The sequence below is a fragment of the Hipposideros armiger genome, unplaced genomic scaffold (assembly GCF_001890085.2).
Source record: "Hipposideros armiger isolate ML-2016 unplaced genomic scaffold, ASM189008v1 scaffold_0, whole genome shotgun sequence".
NCBI lineage: Eukaryota > Metazoa > Chordata > Mammalia > Chiroptera > Hipposideridae > Hipposideros > Hipposideros armiger.
Window position 1 is genome coordinate 1,233,166 of NW_017731350.1, and position 26,957 is coordinate 1,260,122.

At 53.3% G+C, this 26,957-nt stretch overlaps 1 protein-coding gene across 6 annotated transcripts; it reads right to left on the minus strand.

Annotated features, from left to right (window-relative positions):
• Nucleotides 1-278: 278 nt before the first annotated feature.
• FOSL2 (FOS like 2, AP-1 transcription factor subunit) lies at nucleotides 279-26,957 on the minus strand. Of its 6 annotated transcripts, none has more exons than XM_019654315.1 (5): nucleotides 26,580-26,957; nucleotides 23,061-23,251; nucleotides 12,996-13,247; nucleotides 8,117-8,224; nucleotides 279-5,700 (listed from the first exon to the last, which is right to left on the minus strand). In XM_019654315.1, exons 2-5 carry the CDS (start codon nucleotides 23,160-23,162, stop codon nucleotides 5,194-5,196), a joined length of 969 nt encoding a protein of 322 aa, XP_019509860.1. In that variant the 5' UTR covers nucleotides 23,163-23,251; nucleotides 26,580-26,957; the 3' UTR covers nucleotides 279-5,193. The 6 variants fall into 6 exon arrangements, with proteins under 6 accessions (XP_019509860.1, XP_019513062.1, XP_019512218.1 ...); XM_019657517.1 differs by lacking the exon at nucleotides 26,580-26,957 and adding an exon at nucleotides 20,858-20,934 and having other exon boundaries at nucleotides 23,061-23,149; XM_019656673.1 differs by lacking the exons at nucleotides 23,061-23,251; nucleotides 26,580-26,957 and adding exons at nucleotides 20,858-21,563; nucleotides 21,907-22,051.

The following is a 26,957-nucleotide window of genomic DNA, read 5'->3' on the forward strand; positions in this document are numbered from 1 at the left end:
CAGCTAGCTGAGAATCAGGCCCTGAGAAGTAGGAAACAGGAAGGGGAGGGGCTGGGAGATGATGGACAGGAGAAAGGCATGAGAAAGGAGGGGAGGGGACTCTTAAGCCCCTCCCAGCAGCCCACCTCACAGTTTTGCAGAAAGAGGTTCCAAGCAAGTCATTCCCTGCTTCCCTCACCCACTAGACACCAACTCTACCCACAAAGCCAAAAGTAGAAAGTACTAGAAGGAAAAGTGACAGGAGAGACAAGATGGAATAAACCAACCATCAGAGGCTCTTCAATCTTAATTCATTTTATTCTACAAAATGCTACTCAATTGAAAGTGGAAAAGCTAACCAAAAAAAAAAAATGCAAAGAAAAAAAAAAGTTTTAATATGTTCTTTCTTCCATAGCAGCAAGCTTTTCCTAACAAGCTTTCTTTAGTGCAAGTACTGTAGGCTTGTATTACAGTAAAATAACAAAACCGAACAAGAACAGAAAACACCATCAGAGATGTTTCAGAGCAGAGATAGTCCTCAATTTTCAAAACTATACAAAGATTTTTTGAGTTCACGGTCCTGCCTGGAGAGGCCTAACTAGAAGCCTTTCCAATGGGACCATTTCACCTATACTTTAAAAAAAAAAAAAAAAAAAAGCTCAGGAAGGTAATTCAATTCCCCATAGGGCTATAGGAATCTTGTACAAGTTGTTTGCCTCCAGGATCTTAGAGCAGACTTTACTCCACATCATTGACATATCTCAAATACAGATGCAAAAAGCTTAGGATTTTCCACTATACACCAAAATACTATATATACATCTCCCGCTGCAGAACAGACACCCTGATATCTAACTCTTTATACAAAGGTGAGCATTTTCTTCCTTGATATCAAGTAACCACAAACTGAAATAACTGGAATAAACTTTTAATCATACAGAGAAAATAAGTTTTAAGGAACAGGGCAGGATCTTTCGTTGTGTTCTCTTACAATGTAGACTTCCTGGTGACCACTGTCCCCAGCGGAATGACAATCATCTTTAAAAACAGAACCTTTTTATACAGTTTATACAGCACAAGTCACAAATCATTTTAGAAACAAAGTAAAAAGCATCATTAGCCTAACTTTTTTAAAAATAAGGAAGAAAGGGAGAGAGGAACTGAGTACTTTAATGCTATCTGTTTCTATTCAGGCTTGGTACAACACAAAAGATGTAAACATTTAAAATAAATAATAAAATAAATGTCGACTTTTTTTCTCCCCCTCCCATACCCCCCCCCTCAAAATTTGACCCAGCCCCTCCTGAACATGTCAGCATTGGGAAATTAAAACCCTTTGTTGATGTCTGGCCAAAACACTAGAAGCATGAGAAGATGTCAAATTAGTAGTGGGATGACTGGAATTCCTTTTTAAAAGCTGCAGGAGGACATGGGCACACCTGGAAATGTACACACACACATGCATACACACACATGCACACACACACACATACATACACACACACACACACACATACCCCAACCTGTCAATAAATAGTGAGATGCTGGCTTTTAAGATGAATGCCAAGAAGACTCAACAAGCAGAAAGTAGCAAGACCCCTTTACTTACATTTTCAAAACCAAGTTACACATACTACATATCCTATTGGTCCACAAATTCTATAAGGACTGTTACCCCTCCAACCATCTGCGGAGTGCAGAGGAGCACATGACTGGGTAGAGGGAAAAAAGAAATTTAGAGATGGGAGGGTATTGTAGTGGATGGGTCTTTTGAGACAAACCTTGGACTAAAGACAATCTTGCCTCAGATTTTTGAAGACAGATCTTCTCACCTCCAAGTTTTTGTTTATCCATTTCCTGGGGTCCTTTAATAAAGGATGTCCTTATCCCTTAGTCTTATCCCAAAGAGGAAGTATATAAAAGTGCCTAACACAGTGCCTGGCACATAATAGGTGCTTGTTCTTTACTTTCTTAAAGGGGCCACACAGGTATCTATCTGATCAGGAAGGAAATCGACCTGGAAGTTACATGGTGAGATTGCAAGGAGCACTGTTGGTCCACCAAGGACAGGGTAGAAAAGTCCCAAATGTGTATGGAGGTGAGCCCACCCTTACACTTGGAGCCAAGTGGGAGCAGGGAGGAAACTCCTTTCCCCAAAGCCCGAGAAAGAGCAGCAGCATCTGATGGCTCTTGGCTTTGAGATGCTTGTGTGCCTGGCCGCAGTGGATGCACCTGGCCTTTTACACAGGCAGAGCAATCATTTCCCTCTGAAAACCTCCCCAGTGAATTCCCTGCTCAGAGCTGGCTCCGGCCATTTCCTAAGCTTCACCTGGGCCCTCTCTCTTTCCTGTGTCAGCAGCTGTCCCCATCCACCCAGCCAGGAAGAGGACTGTTCTCAGAGAGGCCAGCCAGGTGGCCAAGAAGACTGCGTGTTTCACACTAGCTTGTCAAGGAATGACTGCCCTGTGCTGTCCCCCAGCTGCCTGCAGCCCAACTGATGTCCACACCAGCTGCCTCACTGCTGGGGACACAGGGGAAGCACAGCAGTTCCCAGCCCAAGCGCCGAGGCCTCCTCCGCCCCACCCCCCACCCCGCCCCATGACAGCTGTTCCCTTAGCTGGAGCCATGGAAGAGGAAGCAGCAGGCCTGGTGTCTGGCGATTCTGGAGCAACCTGTGTGCGCGTGGACTCCGAAAGCCAGCCAGCAGGAAGTAACTGAGGACATGCTCATGATTTAGGCGTAACAGTCAGCCCTCCCCAAGCTCCAAGCCACCTCCTAGAACAAAGCCAGAGGGTCCCGAGTGGGAACGCAGCTGGAGGCCTCGGAAGTGCTGCGAGGCAGCTGGGTTTTGCCTTCCGCGGGTCCCAAAGCCAACACAGCTCTAGTCGGAACAAAAGCCAAACACTAGCTCAGAAACATCCAGCCTGGCCCCAAGTCGCAGACCGGGACCTGCCTCGGGAGCAGTGCTGTACAAACCGGGGCATAAAGCGACTTTTAGAAACTAAACACCAGAAAGCAGCTTCAGAAACATATATATATATATATATATATATATATATATATATATATATATATATATATATATATATGCGCACAAAGAAGCAAATAGCCCCACGTGGCCACAAATACCATTTGAGATGATTAAGCTTTTCAGAGCTGAGTGCACCCGTTTTCTTTGCCCATCGCCTGCTGGCTGACTTCTTCTGCTTCCTTGATTAATCTGAAGCCAGAAATCCAACTGCCAATTCCTATTAGGCCCTTCTCTCCCAGAGCCACAGAAAACCGTGATGGCAGCACCACAGCCAAGAAATGTAGGAAATCACATTTTAAAAGCATTTTTGGACAAAATCTTTTTCCTTTTAATCTCCTTCTCTCTACGTGGCCCATCTTTCACACGTCACCAGTCGTAGCGGGCTATGTATTTTAAGCATAAGCCATTCCATTCTGTGCGTCTAGTGCATGGTAAGTAAGGTAATGGACATTAAATAATGACCAGCACAGAAGCCCAGGTATGTGAAAGGAACAGGTGAGCTTTAAATGTCACTGCTCTCTCCCGAGTCTCACTGAAATTTAACCCCCCTTGGGTCTGATTTAAATAACAGTTATGTAGTTTTAAATTATCATACAATAATCTCTACAGCTGAATCACAACAGCGGTGTCTCCCTCAGAGCACGAGCCCAGCAGAAACGAATTCTGGAAGATCAGGGGAGCTATGTCCTGGGGAGAAAGAAAGGCTCAGAGGGGTGGGAGGCAGGGACCCCCCTGAGCTGTGCTCTTGTGGGGCCAGGAGGACCCCTTCCCCACCCCACCCCCACCTGTGGGAAGGGGCCGGCGCTCCTTCAGTGGGAAGCAACACATCTTAGCTTCCATTTCAGCGGCCCCCAGGAATGGAGAATACGTCACAAGCCACAGCAACAACTCTGGGCCAGCTGGTGGACCTGAGGAGCACACTGATGTGAGGGGCTGGGAGAGTATAAAGAGAAAGCACTTGATCCAGCCGGTGACAATGGGCACTTCAGAGAGGTGAGCAGCCAGGACAGGGCAAGGCGGGGGCCAGGGCTGATGTGAGGCGAACCCCGTTCCAATCGCCCCCCTCTTCCCTGCCCTGCCTTTCCATCCACAGCGAAGGTGGCTTTGAGGCTTGGGGAGGGGCCACCTGGCAGCCATCTGGGGAGGGTCCAGGCCCACGCTCATTAAACCTCTGTGGGTGGCGTCACCCTGAGAGCCAGGGTGGGGGAGGGTGGAGCCGGCAGGGACGTGGAGTGATGTGTGGTTCCTAGGGAGAGGTGCCTCCCTGGTCTGGAGAGAAGGGTCCAGGGGCAGAATGGCGAGGCAGTAATTAGAGGAGACGTCCTGTTCAAGACACCAGGTGAAGGGAAGCCGGCTAGGACACAATGGGGCTCGTTGGCACTATTCCTGGCCTGGTAATTAGGTGTTGGCAAACCCAACCTGCGCCCCGGCTGTCTCGCTCACACCCTTTCTTCTGGCCAAGCCGCTCCTCCAAGAGCCGTCTCCAAGGATGGGAGGAAGGGTCCTCTGAGCCTCCCAGTGATGGCGGCATCTCCTTGAGAGCTCGGGAAGCTCTGCTGGTGGTTCTGGAGATGGTAGTGGACGGGGGAGTGTCGGGGGAGGGAGATTCTGTATTGCACATTGACTGTCTCCTTCTGGACAAGTCAGTCCCAGCAGAAGAGCCACTTGCTGCCCCATCTCCAGAAATGAAGAGCTTTAATATTCAGATCACCCAGATGAAATGTCATGGCAAATTGGATAAAAACCAACAGGAAGTGAAATTGACACTGGGGGGAGAAAGGGGCAAATAGAGGGGAGGTGAAACCCATAGGCCCCGAGCATGCTTGGTGGGGTGGGGAAGGACACCATCACTCCAGTGACATTTCCTAACGAAGGGACAGGAGTGGTCCACGCCAGCTTCAGGCTCTTCGGGAGCCAGAGGTGCCCGAATCCACTAAGCCACGTTCTCCAAGACTTTTCAAGAAACAGGATTAACGTTTTGCCAGAGAAACGACGGAGGAGGCCCCATGACTTCCAAGAGATCATCCGAGTCGTCTAGTGCCTCATTGCCAAATCCCGCCTCGGTCCCCCCAGAGCCAGGAAGCTCTCCGGCAGGGTCCCCCTCTTGCCCTCACAGACCTGGAGCACTTGCAGGTGCTGGTCCCTGGGAAGGAGGCAGTGACGAGGACCCCCTGGGAGCTGGGTTACAGAGCCAGCAGAGTGGGGGAGTTCAAGGAGTCCGATGACTGGTCTCCACTGCTACTGCTTCTGCGGTGGGCCTTGGAGCAGGACTCGGAGGGAGACGCAGGCGATTCCTGTTCCAGGACGCTGGGGTAGGTGAAGACGAGGTTCGAGGTGCCCGGAGTGATGGCGGGCGTGGAGGTCACCACGATGGGGGTGTGCAGGGGCTCCTCCCCGTAGAAGCCCCCAGCAATGCTGATGGGCTTGATGACAGAGCGCTGGGCCTTGTCCAGCCCCGCTGTTGAGGACGAGGGGCTGTCCTCTTCCAGGGGCTCCTGTTTCACCACCACGGCACCCACTCCACCAACCCCACCGCGCAGGGAAGCCGGGGGCGATCGGCGCTCCTCAGGGCTGATCTTACACACGGGCCCGTGGGCCACCAACATGAACTCCAGCTTCTCCTTCTCCTTCTGCAGCTCGGCGATCTCCTTCTGCAGGCCTGACTTCTCCTCCTCCAGTTCCTCTGTCTCCTACAGGAGAGAGGAAGAGGCATGTGAGGGCCAGCAGCCTGCCAGGGCGTGGGGGCTGTGGGGGTGGGGGATTCAAATCCAGGGAAGAAAGGGAAAACCAGCTATGTCCTCAGAGGACCGACCGTGAGAGCAGCCAGCTCACATACCTGGCCGCAGCCCCACTGGTGCTGAGTCACCCGGAGGCTCCGGACTGAGCAAGGAGGCAAGTCGGCTTGGAGGAGGGATGAAATCACAGCTGTAGCCGCTGTGACTGAGCGTTTACTTTCTGCCAGGCACTGCGTTAAGCGCGTCGTAGGCATTATTGCCTTCAATCCTCTAGCAGTTTTTTGAAGCAGGTATTAGCATCAACCCATTTTGCAGATAAAGAAACCGAGGTTCGGAGAGGTGTAATAATTTGGGGAAAGTCACAGAGCCAGCAGGTAGGGTAGCCCATATGCTGCTATATCCTACAGCTTGGGTGGCAGGACCACCCCCTGGAGACCCCTGAAAGGGGTAAGTAATTGTGAGATTTGGAGGAGAAAGGGAACACAGCTATAGATCCGCCCCTCTCTCCTTCTCAGACTTCCTCAACCCCATCCTGCCTGCCTGCGGACACATACACACTAAACTCCATGTTACATGACAGTGGCGACTGTCCGGACACAGCCTCGGACAGCGCCTGGCTTGTTCAATCAGGCCTGGCTGGATGGTCACAGTCCCGCTTCACTTTCTCCCTCTACTATCTGTTTCAGGACTCACAGAACCCTGGAAGGCATTCAGCTCAGCCGCTGAGCTTAACGGACGAGGGACCTGGCAGCCTGAACAGGCATGTGAGGATGGCAGGGTCCCACAGCAAGGGCCTCGGCCCCTCCTTTCACACAAAGCCGGAGGAGCAGCAAATGCACGTGGAAGGGGTCACAGTGGAAGGCGAGAAGGTGTGTGTCACCAGCCTCCTCCCCACTTTTCCCCTAACGCCGGGTTCCTGTCAAGAATGACATGGTACGGGGCCAGAGCTTCAGTAAATGGAGTACAGCATATTCCGGAGTAAAAAAAAGTTTCCATCTGTCTCAAGGGTCTGACGAACGTCATGAGCTTATGAGAGGTTTCCTGTGGAGGATGTGGCTCAGGGGCCTGGGTGGCTGGGCCGGGGGTGGGGAGGCGGGGGAGTAGGGTGTGAGGCTTCTGGGGGAGGGAGGGAGGAAAGCAGAGGGGCCTCGGAGGGCGGGGCTCTCCTGGGGCTGCTGGTAAGGGCGCCAGGGCAGACCCAGAGGGCCAGGGTCCTCGAAAGGCTGGTGGTGAGGAGGGCTCTCCTGGGTGAGTCTCCCCATGGAGTGCTCATCATCAACGGACTCACCTCACCTGGCAACAGAGAACTCCAACTCACCCTCCCCAACTTTAACGCTTCCGTGGGACACTAGTACAAGCGTCACGGAATTCACAGTGTCCATTCGGTACCCAAGAGCAAGGGCTCCAAGAGGGACAAAGGGAAGCCGGAGCAGGTGAATGGGACCTGGGAGCATTAAATAAAGCGATGAGATGTGCAAGGCCATTTCTGATTTCCAGAGCCCCTCCTGGCTGGTCACTGTAAGGGACCATGACAGTCTTCCTCATCTCCCTCTGAAAACATTCCACAGAGGAGAGTCAGTCCTGGCTCTGGGCTTCCTCTGCGCGGCACACGGCCCATCCCGCAGGGCTAGGCTCTGGAGGGAGTTACGTGATGTCGGTCAGGTCAAGCTTTGTAGAGGGAAGGGCAGGGCCACGGGCCCCCAGGTGTGGGCAATTAGGCAGCAGGGGAGAGTGACTCACCAGGGCAGAATGAGGTACCAAGGCACAGCTTCGGGCTCATGGCAGGGGCGGGAAACCCTCCTGCCCGTGAAGGATACGAGAAAACCTCAAGATAGTACAACTCAGCTGGCACGTGCGCCATCTCCATAAGACCCAGAAAGTATCAAGACCCCCGCCGAGATGAAGGAGCCCAGGCAGGCAGCAGGTCTCCTGTCCAAACTAGATCGCCTAAGCTAGGCTGGGCCGCTCCTGCTGGCAGAAATGGGGATGGCTAGAACCTTGGGAAGCAGCCCTGGAGGGGGCAGGTCTGGGCCTGCAGTGGCTCCTGGGGCCTCACAGTGCCCCACGCTCTGTCGTCCCTCACCCAGGAGACCCAGCAGGTCTGAGAGCAGAAAGCGCTGAGTGAGAAAGCATGCTAGGCCCAATGAGAGTGTCCCGTTCTCTCTCTGTGCCCAGGCTGGTGCCAAAGGCCAGCTCCCTCCGTCCAGCCTTCTCTGTTCTTTAACCCATGTGCTCAAAGGAAGGAACGTTTGTCTCCAACGACTCATGTGTAGGCCACTAGTGGGCAAGGAGAGGGTGGGAGAGCCAGGAGGCCTGGGGCTCAGGCTGTGGCCCTCCCAGAAGTGCCCCCACCCCACGCAGAGGTCCTCACCGCCTGCAGCTTCTCTGTCAGCTCCCGGCGTCGGTTCCGGCACTTGGCTGCCGCCAGTTTGTTCCTCTCCCTCCGGATTCGCCGCTTCTCCTCCTCTTCGGGGGACAGCTAGAGGCCAAGGTTGAAGATCATAATTAGGTTCAGGTAAACGGTTCACCGGCTTTCTGGGATTTCTTTTTTTTTAACCACATTTTAAGTAGGGCAGGAAGTCCTTCTGGGAATGGGGAAGGACGGGAGGAAGGCGAGAAGAGTGTGGCCGGACTCAGAGGTCCCCGGACATGACGCCCCGTGTTTGAAGGGAGAACAGGGCAGCAATGGGTCAGGGACAGACCGGCCCAGGCATGATGACAGCAGCATTGGTCATGTCAGCTCTGATTCAGTGCCAAGGCCAGAGAGAAGGCGCTGGGACTACTTCTCCCAGAGAGTCCCCTCATGCCAGCTAGGTCCGGCCCTACCCACTTAAGCAGTTTCTTCCAAACCCTGGCTAATTACTCCTACCCAGCACTCTGCCTGCTCTGCAAGCCTCATTATCCCCATTTGGTTAAGTAGCTGGGCCCAGAGTGAGAACCACCCGGGGCAGAAGGTCCTGTTGCCAGGAGGAGGGTCATGGATGCCACCCCACGTCCATTTTCCTCTGCCAGCCCTGGAGTGCCAGGTACTCACAGCTCAACCCCGAGGACCCAGCAGTGTCCTGACACCGTCCTAGGCTGGACAGGATGGGGCAAAGGGGAAGGCGCCCTCAGGCACGCTGAACCCTGCTGCCCACCGTATCCACTCATTCGACAAATGAGCCAGGCACAGTGTGGGGGGTTCGAGAGTTATCAGAGAACCAAGTGAACCAACATCCCTCTGCAGAGCTCACAGCCGAGGTCCTTCCAGTGAGGCTACTTAGGGGACTGTGACTCACGCTACAGCACAAGAGCTCTGCTCCACTCAGCAGGGCTGTTTACATACAGCCCTTCCAGGGCTGTGACCCAGTGCCCAGTGACACGGAGAGATGGCTGTGGGCCAAGGCAGAAAGCAATCCAAAAGGAAAGACCATCCCATTCAGTTATCAGACACTGACGGCGTATCTACTTTGTGCCAAGAGCAGGACTAGGGGCCTAGGAGACTCTGGGGGGAAGCAAATCTGGGTCCCCCCCTCTAGGAACCCTTGGGGAAAAAGCCAAAGCCACTTGTGAAGGCAATGAGGGAAGCTACCCCACTGAGGGACGCTCTGGCCACCCTGTGAGGGTTAGAGCCACTCGTCTGGCTGAGCCAAGGTCAGAGTCCCCAGGACACTCCCTACTGCCCCGCTGGCCTATGGCTGTGATGTCCTGAACAGCAAAGCAGGGCACAGCATCAGAAAGGACAAAGCCATCCCTGTCTACACCGAGGCGAGCCTATGGCCCCACCGTGCTGGAGCCCTGTATCTAAATTCTCCATAAATACTGGCATGAAAACGTGCCAGTCAACTGCTCAGACATGAAGTGTCTCCGAGGCCATTTCCAGCACAGAGAAGCTCACCGTGCCTACTCAACTTTCAAATCCTCCTCTAGCAGCCCAGGCGTGGGGCTCAGAGGGAGGCAGGAGGCCTGGCAGGCTGGGGAGACCTCCTGATACCTCAGATCCCTGCCTCCCAGGGCCTCCGCTGGGCTGGGCTCCCACCCATCTTTGTCTGCCTTGGGGACCACCTTCCCTCCCAAGACATCCTGACCGGGCTCCCTCACGCCCTCTGCAGCCCCCGCCTCACTGGAATGAAGGAAGCAGGCCCAGTTTCCCTCTCTCACTGGCTGCGCCCTCACTGAGTCCCTCATGGCTTGCAGCGGCCTCCAGGTGGAATGCACCAAGCAGTCGGGCAAGTAACATCCCTTGAGTCCTCAGACCCCATCCTCCATCCCAGCCTCTGAAATCCTCTGTCTCCCCGAGGCAGCCAAAGGCTCCACGCTGTCTTCTGAGAGGTCTCAGGCTGACTGGGGGGAGCAAAGTACAGATCCGGCATTTCTGTGGGGCCCTGGACAAACCACTGAACCTTCTGAGCCTCAGGCTTTCCACTTGGAAATGGCATTAGCAGGACCTGCCCTGCCTTCCATAGTGTCTGTGATGGTCAGATGAGACACAGTGTGGCAGCTCTCTCTAAAGGAGAAAGTGCTAGAAAGAAGCTGCAATTCAGAGGTCTCCTCCCTGGTACTGTTTCTGAGTCCTGAAAGACTACAAGCGGACTGGAGACCCAGAGTCCACAGACTCGGACACCCTGCTCTGGGCAGGGGCCGGCTGCCTGGCTATATGGCCGAGGCCCCGAATACTTGCTGCTCCTCAACCTGTCTCAACCTGAGCCCAGCAGAGTCACCAAGAGCCTGGTGGCCCCACTGGCCAGGGCTCAGGGCTCCCCGTGAGGCCCAGCTAGCCCCCTCGTCCCCACTGACAAAGGGCTGGTCATGGTCCACTTTGGCCTCCCTTCCCCCTTGGCTGCTTCTGGACAGCTTTTGGCCTCTCGATTGGCCTAGAAGTCTCTGTGGGCAACTTGTGAGAGCTGTCGGTATAGGAAGTGTTCAGGGGCGGTGACATCAACACGGTTACAGCTTGAGTGTCAGCAGCAAAGAGTACCCACCCACAAGCCACACACACCCTCCCCTCCCGGCCTCCTCAGTCCCTGCCACTGGCTTCAGAGGGAGCCTTGGGGCAGGCTCGGGAGGTAAGCAGGGAGGCACCAGGCTGGCTCTGGCAACAGGCCCCTCCCCCTGGGGGGTGGAGGTCAGGAAGGCGGATGTGAGCTTCAGGGAAAAGTCCCTGGGGCTAGGCACCAAAGAACCAAAGTTCTAGGATGCTGCTGCCCAGGCTTCCTCCAAGCTGCTAGATGATTGTCTGAATTCCCAATTAACAATGACGTGAAATAAAGTGCTCCTGGCTCTCTCCTTCCCTCTCAAAAAAAGGAAGGAAATTTTCCAGACAGACTGTCCCAGGGCACGCCTAGGTGTGTGGTGGGAAAACCACAGAACTGAAGGCCAAAGGCGGTGGATTCCAGTCCTGGCTCTGCTACTAACTCACTGTGTGACCCAGGCCAGGGGCCCTTCTCCTTTCTGAGCCTCAGTTTCCTCATCTTTAAAACGGGTGCAAAGGGGAAATTAGAAGAGCTGGTCTCCAAAGTGTCTTCCAGATATAAACTTATACATTTGGTGTGAGGTAGGCCCAGAAAAGAATGAAGAGTGTTCAGCACATCTTTCTTTGTTCTCCTGCTAACCCCAAAGAATCCCTCTCCCAAGCCTGGCTGTCCCTCGAGTCACATACAGGGAGAATCCTGCTCGTCAGTGACTGTAAAGCTTGGCACCTTGGGCTCCCTGAAGGAAGCGTATTTATAAAGGACACTAAGATCACCACTACTGCAATATTTACAACTGTGATTATGGAAAGCAACAGGCGGATATTGGCTCCTTGCCCCAGCAGCAGATGCCCAACAGCAACCGTGAGCTGTATCTGCTAGAGCGTCTACTACACACACCTCCCCGTGTCACCCTGCATGGGTCCTGCTGTTTTAACAGGGCAAATCAACATGCAGTGGATACAAGGCCCATCTTTGTCTTCAGAGGAACAGGGCCCCCGTGAAAGCTTCCTGTTCCTTGGACAGCGATCCTTGTAACTAAGTATCCTGGGCACTATTGGCACTGGATCCACGATTATCCACTGGGGACCATGTTTAAAGGTCCTTGTGTTGGAACATTGTCAAGCTGGCCATCCCAGAGTGGAGGTGGACAGTGGATGAAATGGAGAGAGGTTCCAATGCTGAAACTGGAGTTCTCTAGGTTAACGTTTCCTTTGAAAAAGGGATTTCACTGCTCAAGTCTTTTCCCTTTCCCTGGACTCATGGTGGCATGGCGCTGTAGGAAGAGCACTGTACAGGGAGTCCAGGGAGCTGGGTTCTAGTCCAGACTTCCTCACTCACTTGCTGAGCGGCCCCAGGCAGGTGTGTCTGGGCTTTAGTTGTGTCACCCGTGAAGGGGGGGGCAGATGGGGCACTTTGCCGAGGGCTCATTCCTTCCCTTCTGGAATCATGCGTGATTTCAGTGTCTCCTTCCGGAACCAGGGAGCCCATCGTTGCTCTGGCTCACTGTTGATGCAGACGATGGGTCTTCTGAGTGCTGGGTGGATGCTGCCTAGAGATCAGAGGCCCCGCCACTTTCTGGCGTCCCTCCCAGCCAGGCCGACTCCTTCTCAAAGCTGGTCCCCTTGAGGAAAACAAAGGCTGATATCTGACCTCCCACCCTCGCCCCTGGTTAGCTAAAGCCGCTGAGCAGGCACCAAGGACCTCAGAGTCACTGCATTTCTGGAACATGCACTTGAGTTGGAGGCCTGGGACACCAAGGAGGAATGTGAAGTACCGCAGGCAGTACCGGCCTAGAGGGTGACCCTTTAGGGGTCTGTCTGCACCAGATACCAGGAGACAGTTAAGGGCGAATCCCAGAAAGCTCCCAGCCAGGGTTCACCAGCTGCTTGTCCTGTGGCCCCTCTGGCAAGGATCCGAGAAGGACACTGCTACAGGTAGGGCCCACCAGGCCTTCCCATTTGCTGATGCCATACCTCTTACAATATGCTTTCCCACACATGACTGCATTCGAGTGGCAACAAGTCTTGTTTTTTATCATAATCCCCATTTTGCGGCTGAGAAAACTGAAACTCAGAGATTCTGAGGGACATGGGTAAGGTGCCAGAGCCAGGCCCGGCCCTCAGGTCTCCACCTCCGCCTCCAATGACGAGCGCCATGTGCTCCTGGTCCCTAGTTCCCTCTTCTTCCCAGTGTTCCCAGAACGTTGGCCCTGCTCCCCACCGGTCTGCAGAAAAACACCCCGTGTTACGAGACCCTGAACGCCACCGATGGGCTCTTTTATGTGGATCTGAGCTGTACCTGCTCATCTCTCCTTCTGCGTCCCACGGTGGTGCCGATGGTCTTGATCACGCCAGGTCTCGGGAGGGCCATGTGCCCAGGGACAGAGGCCAGGCCCGGCAGGGGGCTGTAGGGGTGCGAGCGGGGGTACGGGTTGGACATGGAGGTGATCACCGTGGGCTGCACCATCCACTGCAGGTCCTGGCTGGTCGTGATGGCGTTGATGGTGGGGATGAAGGCGCTGCCCGAGCCAGGCATATCTACCCGGAATTTCTGAAATGAGGAGAAAAATAGGATTGAGCCAATAATTACTGAGCAGAACAAGGACAAGCAGAGCCAGGAGGCAAAAACCAGCAGAAAGCAGGGTCAACACTCGGGGGACCAAGGTCAGGATACTGGGTGGGCTTCCCTGGACAAGCCCTGCACATCCAAGAATCAGGAGAATCTTAACTATTCCTGAGGCCCCGTGTCAGGTTGGCTCCCTGCACGAGGTCCTGGGAAACCCTGGGGCTCAGTGAGAATGTGGTCATATTCTAAACGGCTTCTGAGTCAGATGTGCTCCCTAGCCACTCACACTCAGCAGGCCCTCTCTGCATCCCTCCAGGCTAGCTAGGTCCACATCTGCAGGACGGCAGGCTTCCACCTGGCCTCCTGAGCCTTTGGGTCACCTGCCAATCATTCCCCAGGGCACCAGCTCAGGATCCCTGGAGGAAATTTGTACACCAACAGCTCTGGAGCAACAAAGATTACCAAGGAAACTTATGGTGCCTGCTTTTGTTACTTTCCAAAGAGGTTCAGGATAGGGCTGAGACCTCATCAGGGTGAGACCAGGGCCATGAAAAGGTGTTCTCCAACCCATGAGACTGAAAAGGGGCCGCATTTGCTCCCAGCCTTCCCCTTGCAGTCCTTGCCCTGCACCCCCATCCTGCTTGGGGCAGACATGCTGTGTCTCTGTCTACATATCTATCTGTCTGTGTTCACAGATGTGTCTGGGGGAAACTTTGGTGCTGCTAGCTCAGAATTGTCTGTCTCTGAATTTATGCCCAGACCACGCTGCAGAGCTCCCTGGAACGCGCTGCAGGAAGCATTCTATTTAAAATATAGGATGATGACAGAGTACAAAAGCTAAACTGGGTCGTGCTCCTCGGCAGCTGGGCTTGACCTTTCTTCAAGGCAGCTACTACTAGAAAGTAGGAGAAGGAGGGAGAAAGGAAGGACTCTCCCACTTCCAGGTTTTCAGGACAAAGCTCCCCTATTGGAACCCTCATCCTCAGGTGACTCGTTTCCACAAAATGGTTCTATAAACCCTTCCCTAATCTGGTGGGTAAAAGGATGACAGTAACAACACGTGCTGAGCATTTACTGAACGACAGGCACTGTAGTAGTGTTTTACCTAGATTACCTCATTCATTCTCCCGCTGAGGTACGAGCTATCATTATCTCCATTTTAGAGGCAGAAATTTAGGCTCCAAGAGACTAACTTATCCAAGGCCACAGTGCAAATAAGCAGTGGGGTCAAGATTCAAACCCAGTTGAGCCAGACGAAGAGCCCAGAGCCCTCGCACACGGTGCTACACAGGCTTCTGTCGCATTGCTTCTCTCTTCCTCAAAATCTAGCCCCAAGTGCTGGTACCCACCCCCACTGCCCTCAGACAGAGTGTCAGGACATCACTGCCAAGGGGCCCTACAGACCCATAGGTCTGTTTGACCCCAGATGGAATCTCACTATCATTACCGCGGATACTATAGCACTCCCCCCAATTCTGGCCTAATCACACCAACCAGGATTAGAAGTATTAGCAGCGATGGCAACTGCCACCACCACTGTCTTTGCCCCAGTGACAGGCATCTAGGTTCCTGTTGTATAAACAAAGTAAAGCTTTGAGTACCTCATTGGAGCTGAGGACTCTACCTGCTCACTCCCCTGACAGCTGCCTGACCCCAGGCTTGGTGGTGGAATGTGGCTGTCTCACCTCCTAGACTGCCCCAGGGCTCCAGGCCAAAGGCATTCAGTGAAGAGAGTGACCCGGCACAATGGATTCTGGGATTCCATGAGGAATGCTACCCAGTGCAATGAATTCTGGGATCCTGTGAAGCTACCAGTGCAATAGGTCCTGGGATTCTGTGAGGAGAGCTGCCCAGGGCAATGGACTCGGTGCCGCCTCAGAAGGCAAAGACAGCTGGGTATTTTTTATCAGAAGCTGACTGTATATGGGTGTATGTGTGTGTGTGTGTGTGTGTGTGTGTGTGTGTGTGTGTGTGTGTGTGTGTGTGAGAGAGAGAGAGAGAGAGAGAGAGAAGGGCAGGGTACAGTGAACAAGGAAGGATCCAACAGGGAAATGATTTTCAAGGAGAAAAAAACGGACAACTGGGCAAGGCTGTGAGGAGGCAGAATACTGAGAACATGTGCAGAAGCACTAAGGCCCAGACGGCCATGTTTCTCTTGGGGGGCTGCATGGAGGGGCTGTGTCAAGAGCGGGTGGGCAGAGAGTCAGCACTGCACTTGGAGTCAGGAGGCCTGGATTGGAGGCCTTGGCAAATTACTGAGGACTCAGTTTCCTTGACTGTCAAGGGGAATACTAACACCAAACTCACTGCACTGTCATGAGGATTAAATTAGTAGCTACTTGTAATCATAGGCTATAAAAGCACACCAGTGGCTTGCAACCCTGCCTGCACATTAGAATAGTCTGAGGAGCTTTTTTTAAAACACCGATGCTGGAGCCAGCCTCCCCATTAGAGGCCCAAAATAACTGGTTTGGGGTGGGGTTCTGATAAGGCTTTTTTTTTCTTTCTTTTTTTTTTTTTTTAAATAAAACACCTGAGGAGATTCTAATGTGCAGCCAGGGTTGAGAAATGCTGCTCCAAACAAATGGAAGGTGGCACTGTCGTCACCATCACCACCACCATCATCATTATAAGAGTCTGTGCAATCTGCATGGGGTGGCTCCAGGGACAATTGCCAGCTTCCCACTCCTGGGAAGCACCCAACATTTTTATTTCTCTCCCCAACTCAGGTTTTGGGTTTGAAGAACACTCGAGGCATCCAGCATGATGGTTTAATGTGACCCTCCATCTCTGTGGGGGAACTGTCAGCTTTCCTTCCAGGAAAGCACCCAAGAAATTCACTCCTCATTCCAACCAACAAAAGAGCCTCCATTTCAGTCTAGGGGAAGCAAGGAAAAACCTGAAGCAAAGCTTGGACATTAAGATCCCTCAGGAATGAGTGGATGACTCTCGGCCCCTCTCAGGGCCCTCCAGCCGTTCACTCTGTGATAGGTCTACCAGGACAGTGCCCCCCGGCCACCAGCCAGACTCCTTGCAGCAATGGCTTGGTCTAGACAAAACAAGACAGCAATAAAAGCAAGGCAGTAGGTAATGACCACCTCTAAATGCACGTACCTCCCTGTTTCAGAGGGAGGTAAAGCCATCTGGATAATACACTGGCTCTCAATGGCAAGGAAAACAAAGTCCCATCCCCAGGGGGGACTGGGGTTCTGATAAAGAAGGCTTTTGTCTTCAAGAGGAGCCTCTGTGAGACACACACACACACACAAGTTGAAGTGAGATCTGTCAGATGTGTCTTGGCTCACCTCCACAGATACTATTCCGAAAGCCACACTGGTGTAGGAGAGAAGAGGTGAGGCTAGGAGTTTGTGGTCCCAGGAGTTAGCCTGGCTTTCTTCTATGCCAACAGACCCAAGAATCAGTCAAATGTCATGCTGGGGATATATCATGGTTCTCTATGAACGGGTTACCAGTGAACAGAAACTAAGAGAGGGTTTCCCAGTTGCTGGCATTGAGGCAGTTAGGCTGCAGCAAAGGTGTATGCTGGGGGTGGGGGTGGGGGGGGTAGAGGAGGTAGCCCAGGACCTCATGTGACTCTCCTGGGGCCCTCCAGCTCCCTTGGGAGCTCCTTCTCTAGGGACAGGATCAAAGATGTGAGATGGCTCTGTGGCATCCCAACCTGGCAAAGCCTCCAAATGCTGTAACTCTGCTATCCTGTCAACTTCTGGGTGGGCAAGAATGCCTATAAAAGGGCAAATTGGCCCCCCACCGACCTCTTAGAGCGAAGTTTGGCAAACTTTTGCTGTAAAAGGCCAGACGGTAAATATTTTAGGCTTTGTGGGCCGCACTGTGGCAACTACTCAAGTCTGCCATTGTAGTGTGAAAGCAGCCACAGACGATACGCAAATAGGCGGGGCCCGGGGTTCCATTAAACCTTATTTACAAAAATAGTGAGGCCATAGCTGGGTGACTTCTGTCCTGGAGGATCATTCTCATTTCCTGTGCTCAGGATGGGGGCAGGGGAGATTAAAGAGAGAAAACAAGAAAGCAAAAGTCAGACCTGAGGTAGTCCTCTAACCCAAGGAGTCAAGGGGATGGGCTATCACTGGTCGGCGTAAATCTCCAGACCCTGAAGCTGAGGTGTGAACCCTTACAAGCCTCTGGGCACTAGAACCTCCTTTACGCCGCTGCACCCTGTATCTGAGGGTGCCATGGGCTGCTCAGTAAGTATGTGTGTCCTCTCATTGCCTATAAGAGACAGCTCAGAACACTGGGTCCCTAGGACCACCCATCTTCATCAGATCAGAGAGGTCCCTGCAGCCCACCAGTTGCTGGTTTGGGAAAATGACCTTTCTGAACTCTGCACAAGGGCCTTGGATTCAAAAATGAGGGTTATAACCACGGCCTTCTGCAAAAGGGTCTTGGAACGAGGGTTTGGGCTCCCATTTCCTAGAGAGGGATGGGGCAGGCCTTACCCCAGAGACTCCTGAGGCGGGCAGAAATGGCATCTGAGATGGAGTTCTTGGCCCATCCCCTCGGCCAGGTATTCCTCTACCAGATCACTTCTCGACTGAGCCTCCAAGCACTCAAGCCATGAATACTATGAATACCTTTGACCTGCTTCCACAGGCAGCAAGGTGTGATTGTGCGTGTTTGGAAAGGGACTGGGTTCCTTCTCTTAAGAACCCCTTTTTTTAGATTCCCAGCACTGAAATAGGATCAGGTAGAGGAGAGGGTAAGTGCAAATGCTCCCTCATGCCCCCCAGAACCCCCCTGGTGAGGCCCAGTTTGGCTCAAATGTTCTATATTTTTACTGAACTCGGGATGTTCTCCAAAGCCTTCTAGATTCTGCATTGGACATCACTTTGACCTTTCATTCCTATCTGAGGAAAACCACTTGGTCACAATGGAAATGGGTGCTAATAACTCACTATTTCCCCCAATTTTACAGTATACAAATACTACCTCAGTTAACCTGCCTCCTGTCAACGTCCTCTTTTCCCCAGGTTCACTTGAAAGAACCATGCTCTTCTTTTTCACCAAGCTGCCAGGGTGAAGAAAAGCAGGAAAGAAAAGAAAAAGCAAGGAAAAGAAGAAAAGTGGCCAATAACCGAGCTATTCACTCAGGTTCCTGTTTCTTTCCTTCCAGAGTCCTTTTTGCCAGAAACCCCACTCCAAAGCACAGGGGAATTCTCTCCACTATTCTGCAGACCCCTTTTGTACCCCCACCAATCCCCAGACATATGCGCACTCAGTGGGAAGGGCATCTCATCTTTCCTACAACCGCAGCAGGGCGAGCATGGCCAAGCCACGGCCACGTGACAGGTTGAGAGACAGTGCTGGGCAAGAGAATTCTTCTATCTTCCCTCTCCAGCCCTGTGAGTTGAAGAGGAATAGAGTTACCAAGTGGGGTTTGGAACAGATATATTTGCCTCATTCGGGGCAGCTGCCATCATTTTGAAATGGTGTGGCCACCAAAAGATACCACATACAACATGAATGAGACATGTCCACCAAGTGACGATGCTATTTTTTTTTCTTTCAACAAGTAGACCAGAAAGTTTGTTTCCTGAATTCTCAAAGCCAGTATCTTTATTCCTGTTTAATAGAGTTGAATAAAACCCTAAGGTTTAGATGGAAAAGGTGCCTGCTTTGGTTGCCTTGTCCTGGTGACTGCCCTCCCGGGCAGACTCCTGAGATTGAGACCAACAGGACTTGGGGTCACACTCTGCTTTGGACCCAACCTAATCATCCAGACCTTATATGTCAGACTTGGTTCCTTATATGTCAAATCTTTTGATAATGTACAAATCTTAAATTCACCCGCAAAGGACAAGGATTTGTTAGTAGGGAGGATTTCCAAAAGAGAGGCACTGTAAAACCTTTCTGAATCTGACAAACAGCCACAGGATTCAAATAAGTAATTAGTCTCCTCAAGGAACAGTTATAAAGGGGCAACAGTAATTGATGTTAAGTTCTGGTGTTTGTATTAAGACAGGAAAAGAAAAAAAAATGAGGCTCCTAACTTTACACTCACCTTGAATAATAAATAAGGCAGGCAGAAATAAAGGAATGCAAATGCACTCCATTTGGAGAGGAAAATTCGATTGCTATTCAGACAATACATGACTGCAGTTTCACCCCATTCACTTTGATGAAAAAGTGACGCTGACTTCCACCATCAAGAATCAGCGGAACAGACAAATTCCTCGGAAAACATTTTGTTTGATCCTAATCTACGACATCTGTGAGATCAAGGCAAAAACAAAAACAAAAAAACCCCAGACCCTTAATACACACCTTCCACTTTCCCACCAACTCTGAAGACCACCCCCCACCAAAACAATTCCCCGTATTCTAACAGAAACACATCAACAAAGCAAGCCTTGGGAACTTGAAGATACTGTGCTGGCACCCTAACGAACAGACAGACATCAAAATAGGAAAAGAAAAAAAGACACTCCTTTTTCAACCAGGTTTTATTTAGAACAAAAGACAAATGTTTTAAAAACTGCATCTCAAAGTCAAGCAGTTTCTAGTTGACTGCTGTTAAATCTATGGCATTTATTTGTCCAGAAGTAAAAAGAAAAAAATCCTAAGAATTCTGAAAACTCACCAAGTTAACACTCTCTGGGGCTGGAAAAATACATTCCCCAGATGGTTCTTCTCAGAATGTCCTGTAGGGGGCACTAGAGAGGTATAATTGAGGCTGGCTTTGGGAATCACAGTCATTTCTGGTAAAAGTTCTTTGATGTGAGGAATGTCCCAGCCTGGTACAGTTGGCAAAAGTTCACTCCGGGAAATTGTGTGCGTGTGTGCGTGTGTGCATGTGTGCATGTGTGTGTGTGTGTGTGTGTGTGTGTCTGTCTGTCTCTGTCTGTCTGTCTCTTGGGAAAGGAGGGTTGCCAAAGAAGAGAGGTAGTCTGGTATTCCTTAACTCCAAAAAGGAACTGTCCTCTTGATTTATTTTCACAAGTTATCTAAGGAACAGACAAATGGCAGCCTTGTAAAACTTCTGAGTCTTGTTTATGTTTTGTTTTGTTTTGTTTTCATTCAAGGGGGGCCCAGCTGATGAAAACAAGTTATGAAATGACCTGTGTTTGTGTAACTGGCTGGATTGCGTAATGCTCAGGCCCTGAAACCGTAACAGTGGAACAGCCAGGCAGGGCATATATCTGGGAGGTGTTTTCCTAGGAGAGTCAGGAGAGAGAAAGACAGAAAACAGCAACAACACAAAGAAAAGGCCAGGAGGGGAGGTGTCTGCAATGATTACTGACAAAACAAAATCACCAATGACCAACCTTTGAGATTAAAACTATAACTGGAACAGGAAATATTTCTCATGCTTCAAGTTCCTGCCATACACCAGAACAGAGGTTTTAACAAAGAGTTATCTGCCCCCCCCGCCCCGCCCCCCCGCCCCAGTCTCTGGAACTTATGGCCATGTGTTAAGACCAAGCTTTACCAAGCTCGAGAGAAGAGGAAAGTTCTGGGTTGAGTAAACCGCAGCAAACATCAGGAATCTTAGACCCCCCATAAAGAGATCAGGAAAAAATAATATTCACTTGCCCAAGCAAAAACCAGAGGACTCTTACACTGATTGGTCCATCGAGATGCCATAAAGGAGGAAGGCCCATCACTAACTGCCAGGAAAGTCTCCCCGTAAAGGAAGCTGAGAAAAATAAAGTGATTATAGGTTTTATCTGGTATGTAATAAAGTTACCTTGAGCCCAAGACTAGGTGGGGTCATAGCACAGGCTGGTGAAGTAACAAAAGTCAGTCCTTAGGACCACAGGAGCGCTTTGCTCAAAGGTGGAGAGGTGATGGAAACACCCTCCCCCCTCCTCCCACCCCTCCCCTCAAGAGTGGACAGGCTGAGGAACTTGTCTAAAGTGGTAGTACCTTGCCAATCCCTCTGGTTTGAAAGGCGCCTCACTCAAGCTGCTGGGCCAAAGGGGCGGGCGTATATTCGAGAACCCCATGCACTAGTTAATACTAATTGCAAAATCCTCATGTGTTACAGCATGCTAGGAATTAGCCAACAGCTGCTTTTTGCTTCGGTAATGAGGCCCCATTACACTCTGCTGGACTGAGTTCTCTTCCTTCTTCCTAGCACTGGTTTCCTGTCTGATTTTCTTCCAAAACAGGGAATTGCCTCCACTCACATCCTGGGCTCAAAGCCCTAGTGACACAGATTATTCAATTGGGGCACTGATGTCCGGTCTGACTTCCCATCCAGGCCCCAGGGTCTGAGCAAAGCCAGGCGGCAAGACTGTCGTATTTCAGTAACTGTCACAGAAACTGCAGCCAAAGAACAGACAAAAAAATCAAAAGATCCCTTCCTGATTTGGAGAGGGGAGGGACGTTAGGGAATTTGCTGAATTAGAGAGTGAGAGAATGGGTAAAAATGACTCCAGCCCCTTGCCTAGTGATGTTTGGATTCAATACAAACTACCAACGGGGCTGGAAGGCAAACAAATCCAACATTTTTATGAAAAAATTTGACACTCATCACCTTGGTGCTCATTATTAAGTGTGCACTGACTGCACCCTCCATGCTCAGACTAGGTTGTCTACAGTGGGTGCTTATGGGGACACCAGAGAAGATAGAGGAAGACACAGAAAAGTCATTTTGGGGACTCACCAGGTATGCAGAATCACTTTGGAACAAGGTGCTTCAGATCCCAAAGAGAACTGTGTTTCCATTTTATTCTCCCGCAGGGTCCATCCTTCCCTGGAAGCCCACCCCAACCCCTCTGGCTGGCTGGCTTTTAGAGGCCAAGGCCACCGCCTTACCGGAGCAACTTTTTGCTGCAGCCAATTTGGCTAGACTCCGCAGATCCTGACTGCTGCCGGCTTCAGGTTGTAGTGGCCTTGTGTATTAAGCCAGCTCCCTAACAAGCCTGGGGGTGGAGGTCGGGGGCAGCTGAGGAGGGGAGGCACCCCACCAGGACCTTTGTGGTATTTACCAGACACACAGATGCATGCACAATCCCTCCAGTGCAAACCAGTCCTGCTGCTTTAGAAACAAGTTGTTTTTCTGTTTCCAGAACCACCCAGGAGCCTAAGTGAGGTCTCTTCCCTCCACTTCTCTCTGTAGGTATCCTTGCCCCAGGTACTCCCAGACCCTCCAGGCACCCCTTCTGGCGGCGGTGCAAGCTCCTGCTCCCACCCTAACAGGAGATGGATGGGCCCAGGATGCATGGGCGCCACCCGAGGTCAATCAAGTCTGACCTCCTCCTCCTTGACCTTCGCACCTGATTGCCAGAGCAGCCACCCTCACCCTCGCTCCGGATTACTTGAAGGAGCCTAACCGTGTTTTCGAGTCCCTAACCCCTCAGAAACTAACTGACTGCGAGGAACGGGGGAAAAAGAGGGAGAGGGCTTTCTCGCAGAAATAGGGGTGTGGGGCAGGCAGGATATTAGGAGAGGCCAGTGGGTGCGAAGATTTTTTTTGGGGGGGCCCACCACTTAGAGCGGGAAAGGGGGCGCATAATTCCTGGGAGAAAAGGTAACAGGCTTGCTGTTCAAGGAGCTTGCCTGGATAAGATGTAGTGAAGGAAAGGGTTTGTTGGCTTTCAAGCCCACTCCCCGCTCCAGTTTTTTTTTGTTTTGTTTTTTAAAGGTAGTGATGGGGGGCGGGGGGGCAGGACAAGAAAATCTAGAACTTAGAATGGTGGCCCGTAAGACATTTCTCACCAAACCAAGAAAGGGAAAAGAAAGCAAAAGAGGCGGTGGCGGCGAGAGGAGGGAGGGAAGCCGTCCACGCCGCCAGGTGCATCCGGGGCCCGCACTTACCTGCTGGCCGCCGCCGCCGCTGGAGTAGGACTCGGCGTGCGCAGGAGAGCCGCTGCTGCCCCGGGACGAGGTGTCAAAGTTCCCGGGATAATCCTGGTACATGATCCGAGGTGGGGGCCCGAGAGGAAACAGGGTGTTTTTCTTCCCCCGCCCTCGCTGCGGCCGCGCACCGGCTGCTGCGCGCACGCTCCCTGCGGGCCGGGTCTGGGCTTCAGTCTCTGCTCCCGGGCTTCTCCCCCACGGCGGCGGGCGCGGACAGGAGGCGGCGAGACCCGGCGACAGCAGCCCCTGAGCGCCTCGCGCTGCACTTCTTCCCTGCTCTGCGAGCACCGCGGGACCGGCTGTCCACCCAGTCCCTCCCACTAAAAAGTCGGCGCGTCCCTCCGTCCCTCCCCTGCGCGCGCTCTCCCGCCCCCGCGCGCAGTCCGAGCTCCGCCGGGACCGCCGGCCCAATCAAAAATGGGAAATTAAAAAAAGAATGGGAGCCCGGCGAGTCACGCTTGCCCCGTCTGGGGTCCCCGATTTCAAGCAGGGCAATAAAAAAGTCGAAAAGAAAGACTGCCCGCTTGGAGAAACTTCTATTTCCTCCTTTCAGAAAAGGAGCTGAGAATAAACTTCCTGTGGCCGATGCGCCTCCGGAGTTTCGGAGCGGCTCGGACACTTGACTCGGAGAAGGCAGCCTGCGCCCGTCTCGCAGCCCGTGGAGTTCAAGCTGAACAGGCGCTGAGAGGGACGCGGCCCCGCTCCCCGTGTCGCGGTTCTGGCGCCCGGACCTGCAGCCCTTCCCCGGCGCCCGCTCTCGGACGGGCCGGCTTCGCCCGCAGGCTCCTCTCTCTCTCTCCCTCTCTGTCCCCGCCGAGCGCCGCTCGCTTGCTCGCTGGTTCGCTCGGAGCCCCTGCGCTCTGCCCGAGATGAGTCACTACAATGGCACGAGTTCAACTCCACACTCTTTATTCTCCAGCCCCTGTACCATGTGGATTCACTCACGTCAACCCAGACTCCACCTCAGGGAGGAGCGCGCGGGGAGGCGAGGAGGCGGAGGGGGCGGCGCGGGAGGAGGCGGGCGCGGCGCTCTCCTCCCGGCCCCGTCTCCCGGCCGCGCTGACGCCAGCCGCGCACCCCGCACGAGGAAGGAAGGCTGTGGCTCGAGTGGGAGCGGCCGGCTGGCGCGCTCTGGGGGAGCCACGGCAGCTTTGGCCTGTCCCCGCTCACCCCCCAGGCCCAGCGCCCTTGGTCTGTTCCATTGGCGCATGTTGCCAAAGATGGTCATTTGCGTTAGAGGACGCGAGTGCGGGTTCCCTCGCTTTCGCGTGACGTGGAGGGAGAGGGATTCCCTCGCCCGCTCCCAAGCGCGCCGCGGGCTCCCCCCACCCCCCCTCCACACACACACACACACACACACACACACACACACACACACACACACACACACGCCGCCCTGGAAAGGGGCGCGGGGCGGGGCACCCGAGAGCTGCCGCGCGGGTCTCGGCGCCGGGTTTCAAAAAATAATCACAGTCCTGAAGAGCGAGACGGGCAGTTCAGTGCGGCGCCACCGCCAGGCCGGGAGCCGGGCGCGCAGAGCGGCTCGAAGGGAGGGCGCGGCTACGCGTAGTCGTCGGCGCCCTCTGCGGCGCCGCCCATTGCAGCGGGCGCCTTGGGCACGCAGGGTACCCGCGCCGCCCTGCGGCCTGGCTTTGGCGGGGCGCCTCTGGGCGGGACTGGCCTGCCTATTCTTCCCTCAGTGGCTGGCTGCCCACTGCTCCCCCCCCCCATCTATTTTATTTTGGGGCCCTACAATTAATTTATTAGGGGTAAGCTGAAAAACGAATTTTAACCAGTCGACATTCTGGCCGCCCTTTATGCCGGACAATTTCGGACGCATCTCCTAGAAGCAATAGGGCATTATAAACAAACGACAGACTGTTGCGAGTTTAAAAAAAATAATAATAACAGGGAAGGAGGGAGGCCTGGGAGAGGGTGTGGCCCAACGTTGTCTTCAGCTGTTTTGGAGTGAAGTTCAAGGAGCAAGTAGTTGGGACTCTAAGGCTTCCCGCCCACTGAGCCGGGTGGGGCGAGGTGCGGGATAAAGAGCACAGGCCTTAGAGTACGAACGCCAGGCTGTACTATTTACGAGCTGTGGGACTGGGCGAGTCCCTTAACCTCTCTGGGCCTCAGTTTCTTCCTATAAAATGAAGGGGTTGGGACAGGTGACCTCGTAAGGCCCTTGTCAGCCCTGGAACTTCCATCCTTCTGCAGAGATGATCCGGAGGAGCACTGTACTAGGAGTCAAGGAACTTGGGCTCTGGTCCAAGCTCTGCCTTAGTCTCGGTTTAAAAGGCGCCGTCTGTACCCCCACAGAGTCCTTGGAGGACCCAAAGGGAAGATGCGTGAAGACTGAAGCGCTGTGCACGGTAACACATCATAGTTCCGGTCCTCAGTTTCCTTATCTGTAAAGTGGAGGTGTGACTAGGAAAGAAAAATACAGCTGGGAACTCAAAGCTTTCCCGGGACTCTATATAAAGCGCTGGCGTTTCCGGGACGGCTGGCGGCATCTGGCCGTTCCAATGGCCCTAAAATACGGTAATCCCAAACAATACTCGGGGTCATTGTTTACAGTTATAAAACACATTCTGTCCTGAGCTCCATCCCCAAGGACGCGCGAGGCGAGGCTGGCCAGACTCCTCTAACCTCCGCCACCGCCCGCGGGGCAGAGTCCCCAACTCCGCGGGCCCTGGTGAGGGGTGTGGGGCAGGCTGGTGTGCACACCGGCCACGGGAGCTTAGGGTGTGTGTGTGTGTGTGTGTGTGTGTGTGTGTGTGTGTTGTCATCCCTGAGTCCTGCCTGCTAGGGTGTTTACGCGCCTCTCCCAGCAGGACTGAGTAAATGCAGTCCTTTGACGCAAAACCAATCAGCCCTTTTCCCAGCGGCAGCGGCAAACCCCAGAAAACTGGGGGGTGGGGATGGTGTGGGAGGGAGAGCAGAAGAAATCGTGACACTTTTTCATTCGCTTCTCCGTCCTCTCCCGCGCCACACGGACCCTCGACCGCCTTGCGAGGTCTTCAGGGTGGGCAAAGGGAGGCGCAGCCGGGGCGTCCAAGTCCCTCCTGTGAGCTGCCGCGTATCAAAGAGGCGCGAAGACGCACTTTTGGTTTTCCTTTGAGCAGCAGCGGCTGCCCGGCCCTCCCCCACACTGCGCTCGAAAATCCGGGTGCTTCTGGGTCTCTCCCACACAGTCCTTCCAGTAACGCGGGAGGAAAGGAGGAGGGGGAAAGGGAGCGGGAGCTTCCTCCTCTCCCTCCGCCGTCCTAGGCGCGCCCAAGCCCGGGCAGGCGCCTTGGGGAGTGCGCGGGCGGGAGAGCGCACCCTCTCGCCCTCGCCTGCCCCCGCCCTACCTTTTCCCCGGCCCTTTCCTTTCTTGTGGGTTCCCGTAAAGCCCAGCAGCCCCGAGACGTCTGCAGAGCATCACGGAATCTGTGCTGATGCAAGTCGCTAGCCTCCCTTTGGTGAGCCCCGGCCTACCTCGGAGCGCTTTGATCCCGGTCTTCCCCTGCTCCAGAACTTGGCTGGTTCCCTCTGCCCGCGGGGGAGGCCTGTCTTCCGCAGCCTGCCCTCACCTTTCAGTCCTCGGAGCGCCAGACACACAGAACTGTGTCCCGGTGCTGCGGGGACTGAACCGCTGGTTTAGCTGGTGCCTTGGCCACACTATGTCTGCCAAACTGTGAGTTCAGACTCCAAGCCCAGTTCACTGACCCCTCCGTGGGGAATCATTCCAGGATCACATAGTTAAGAGTCCTCTGGCTCCCTGGAATAACATGCTAAGAAGAACAGAGGCCAACCTTTGAGCACTTACCAAGAGTGAGGCACCAGGCTGAACACTTTATAGGGACTGTCTCTTGA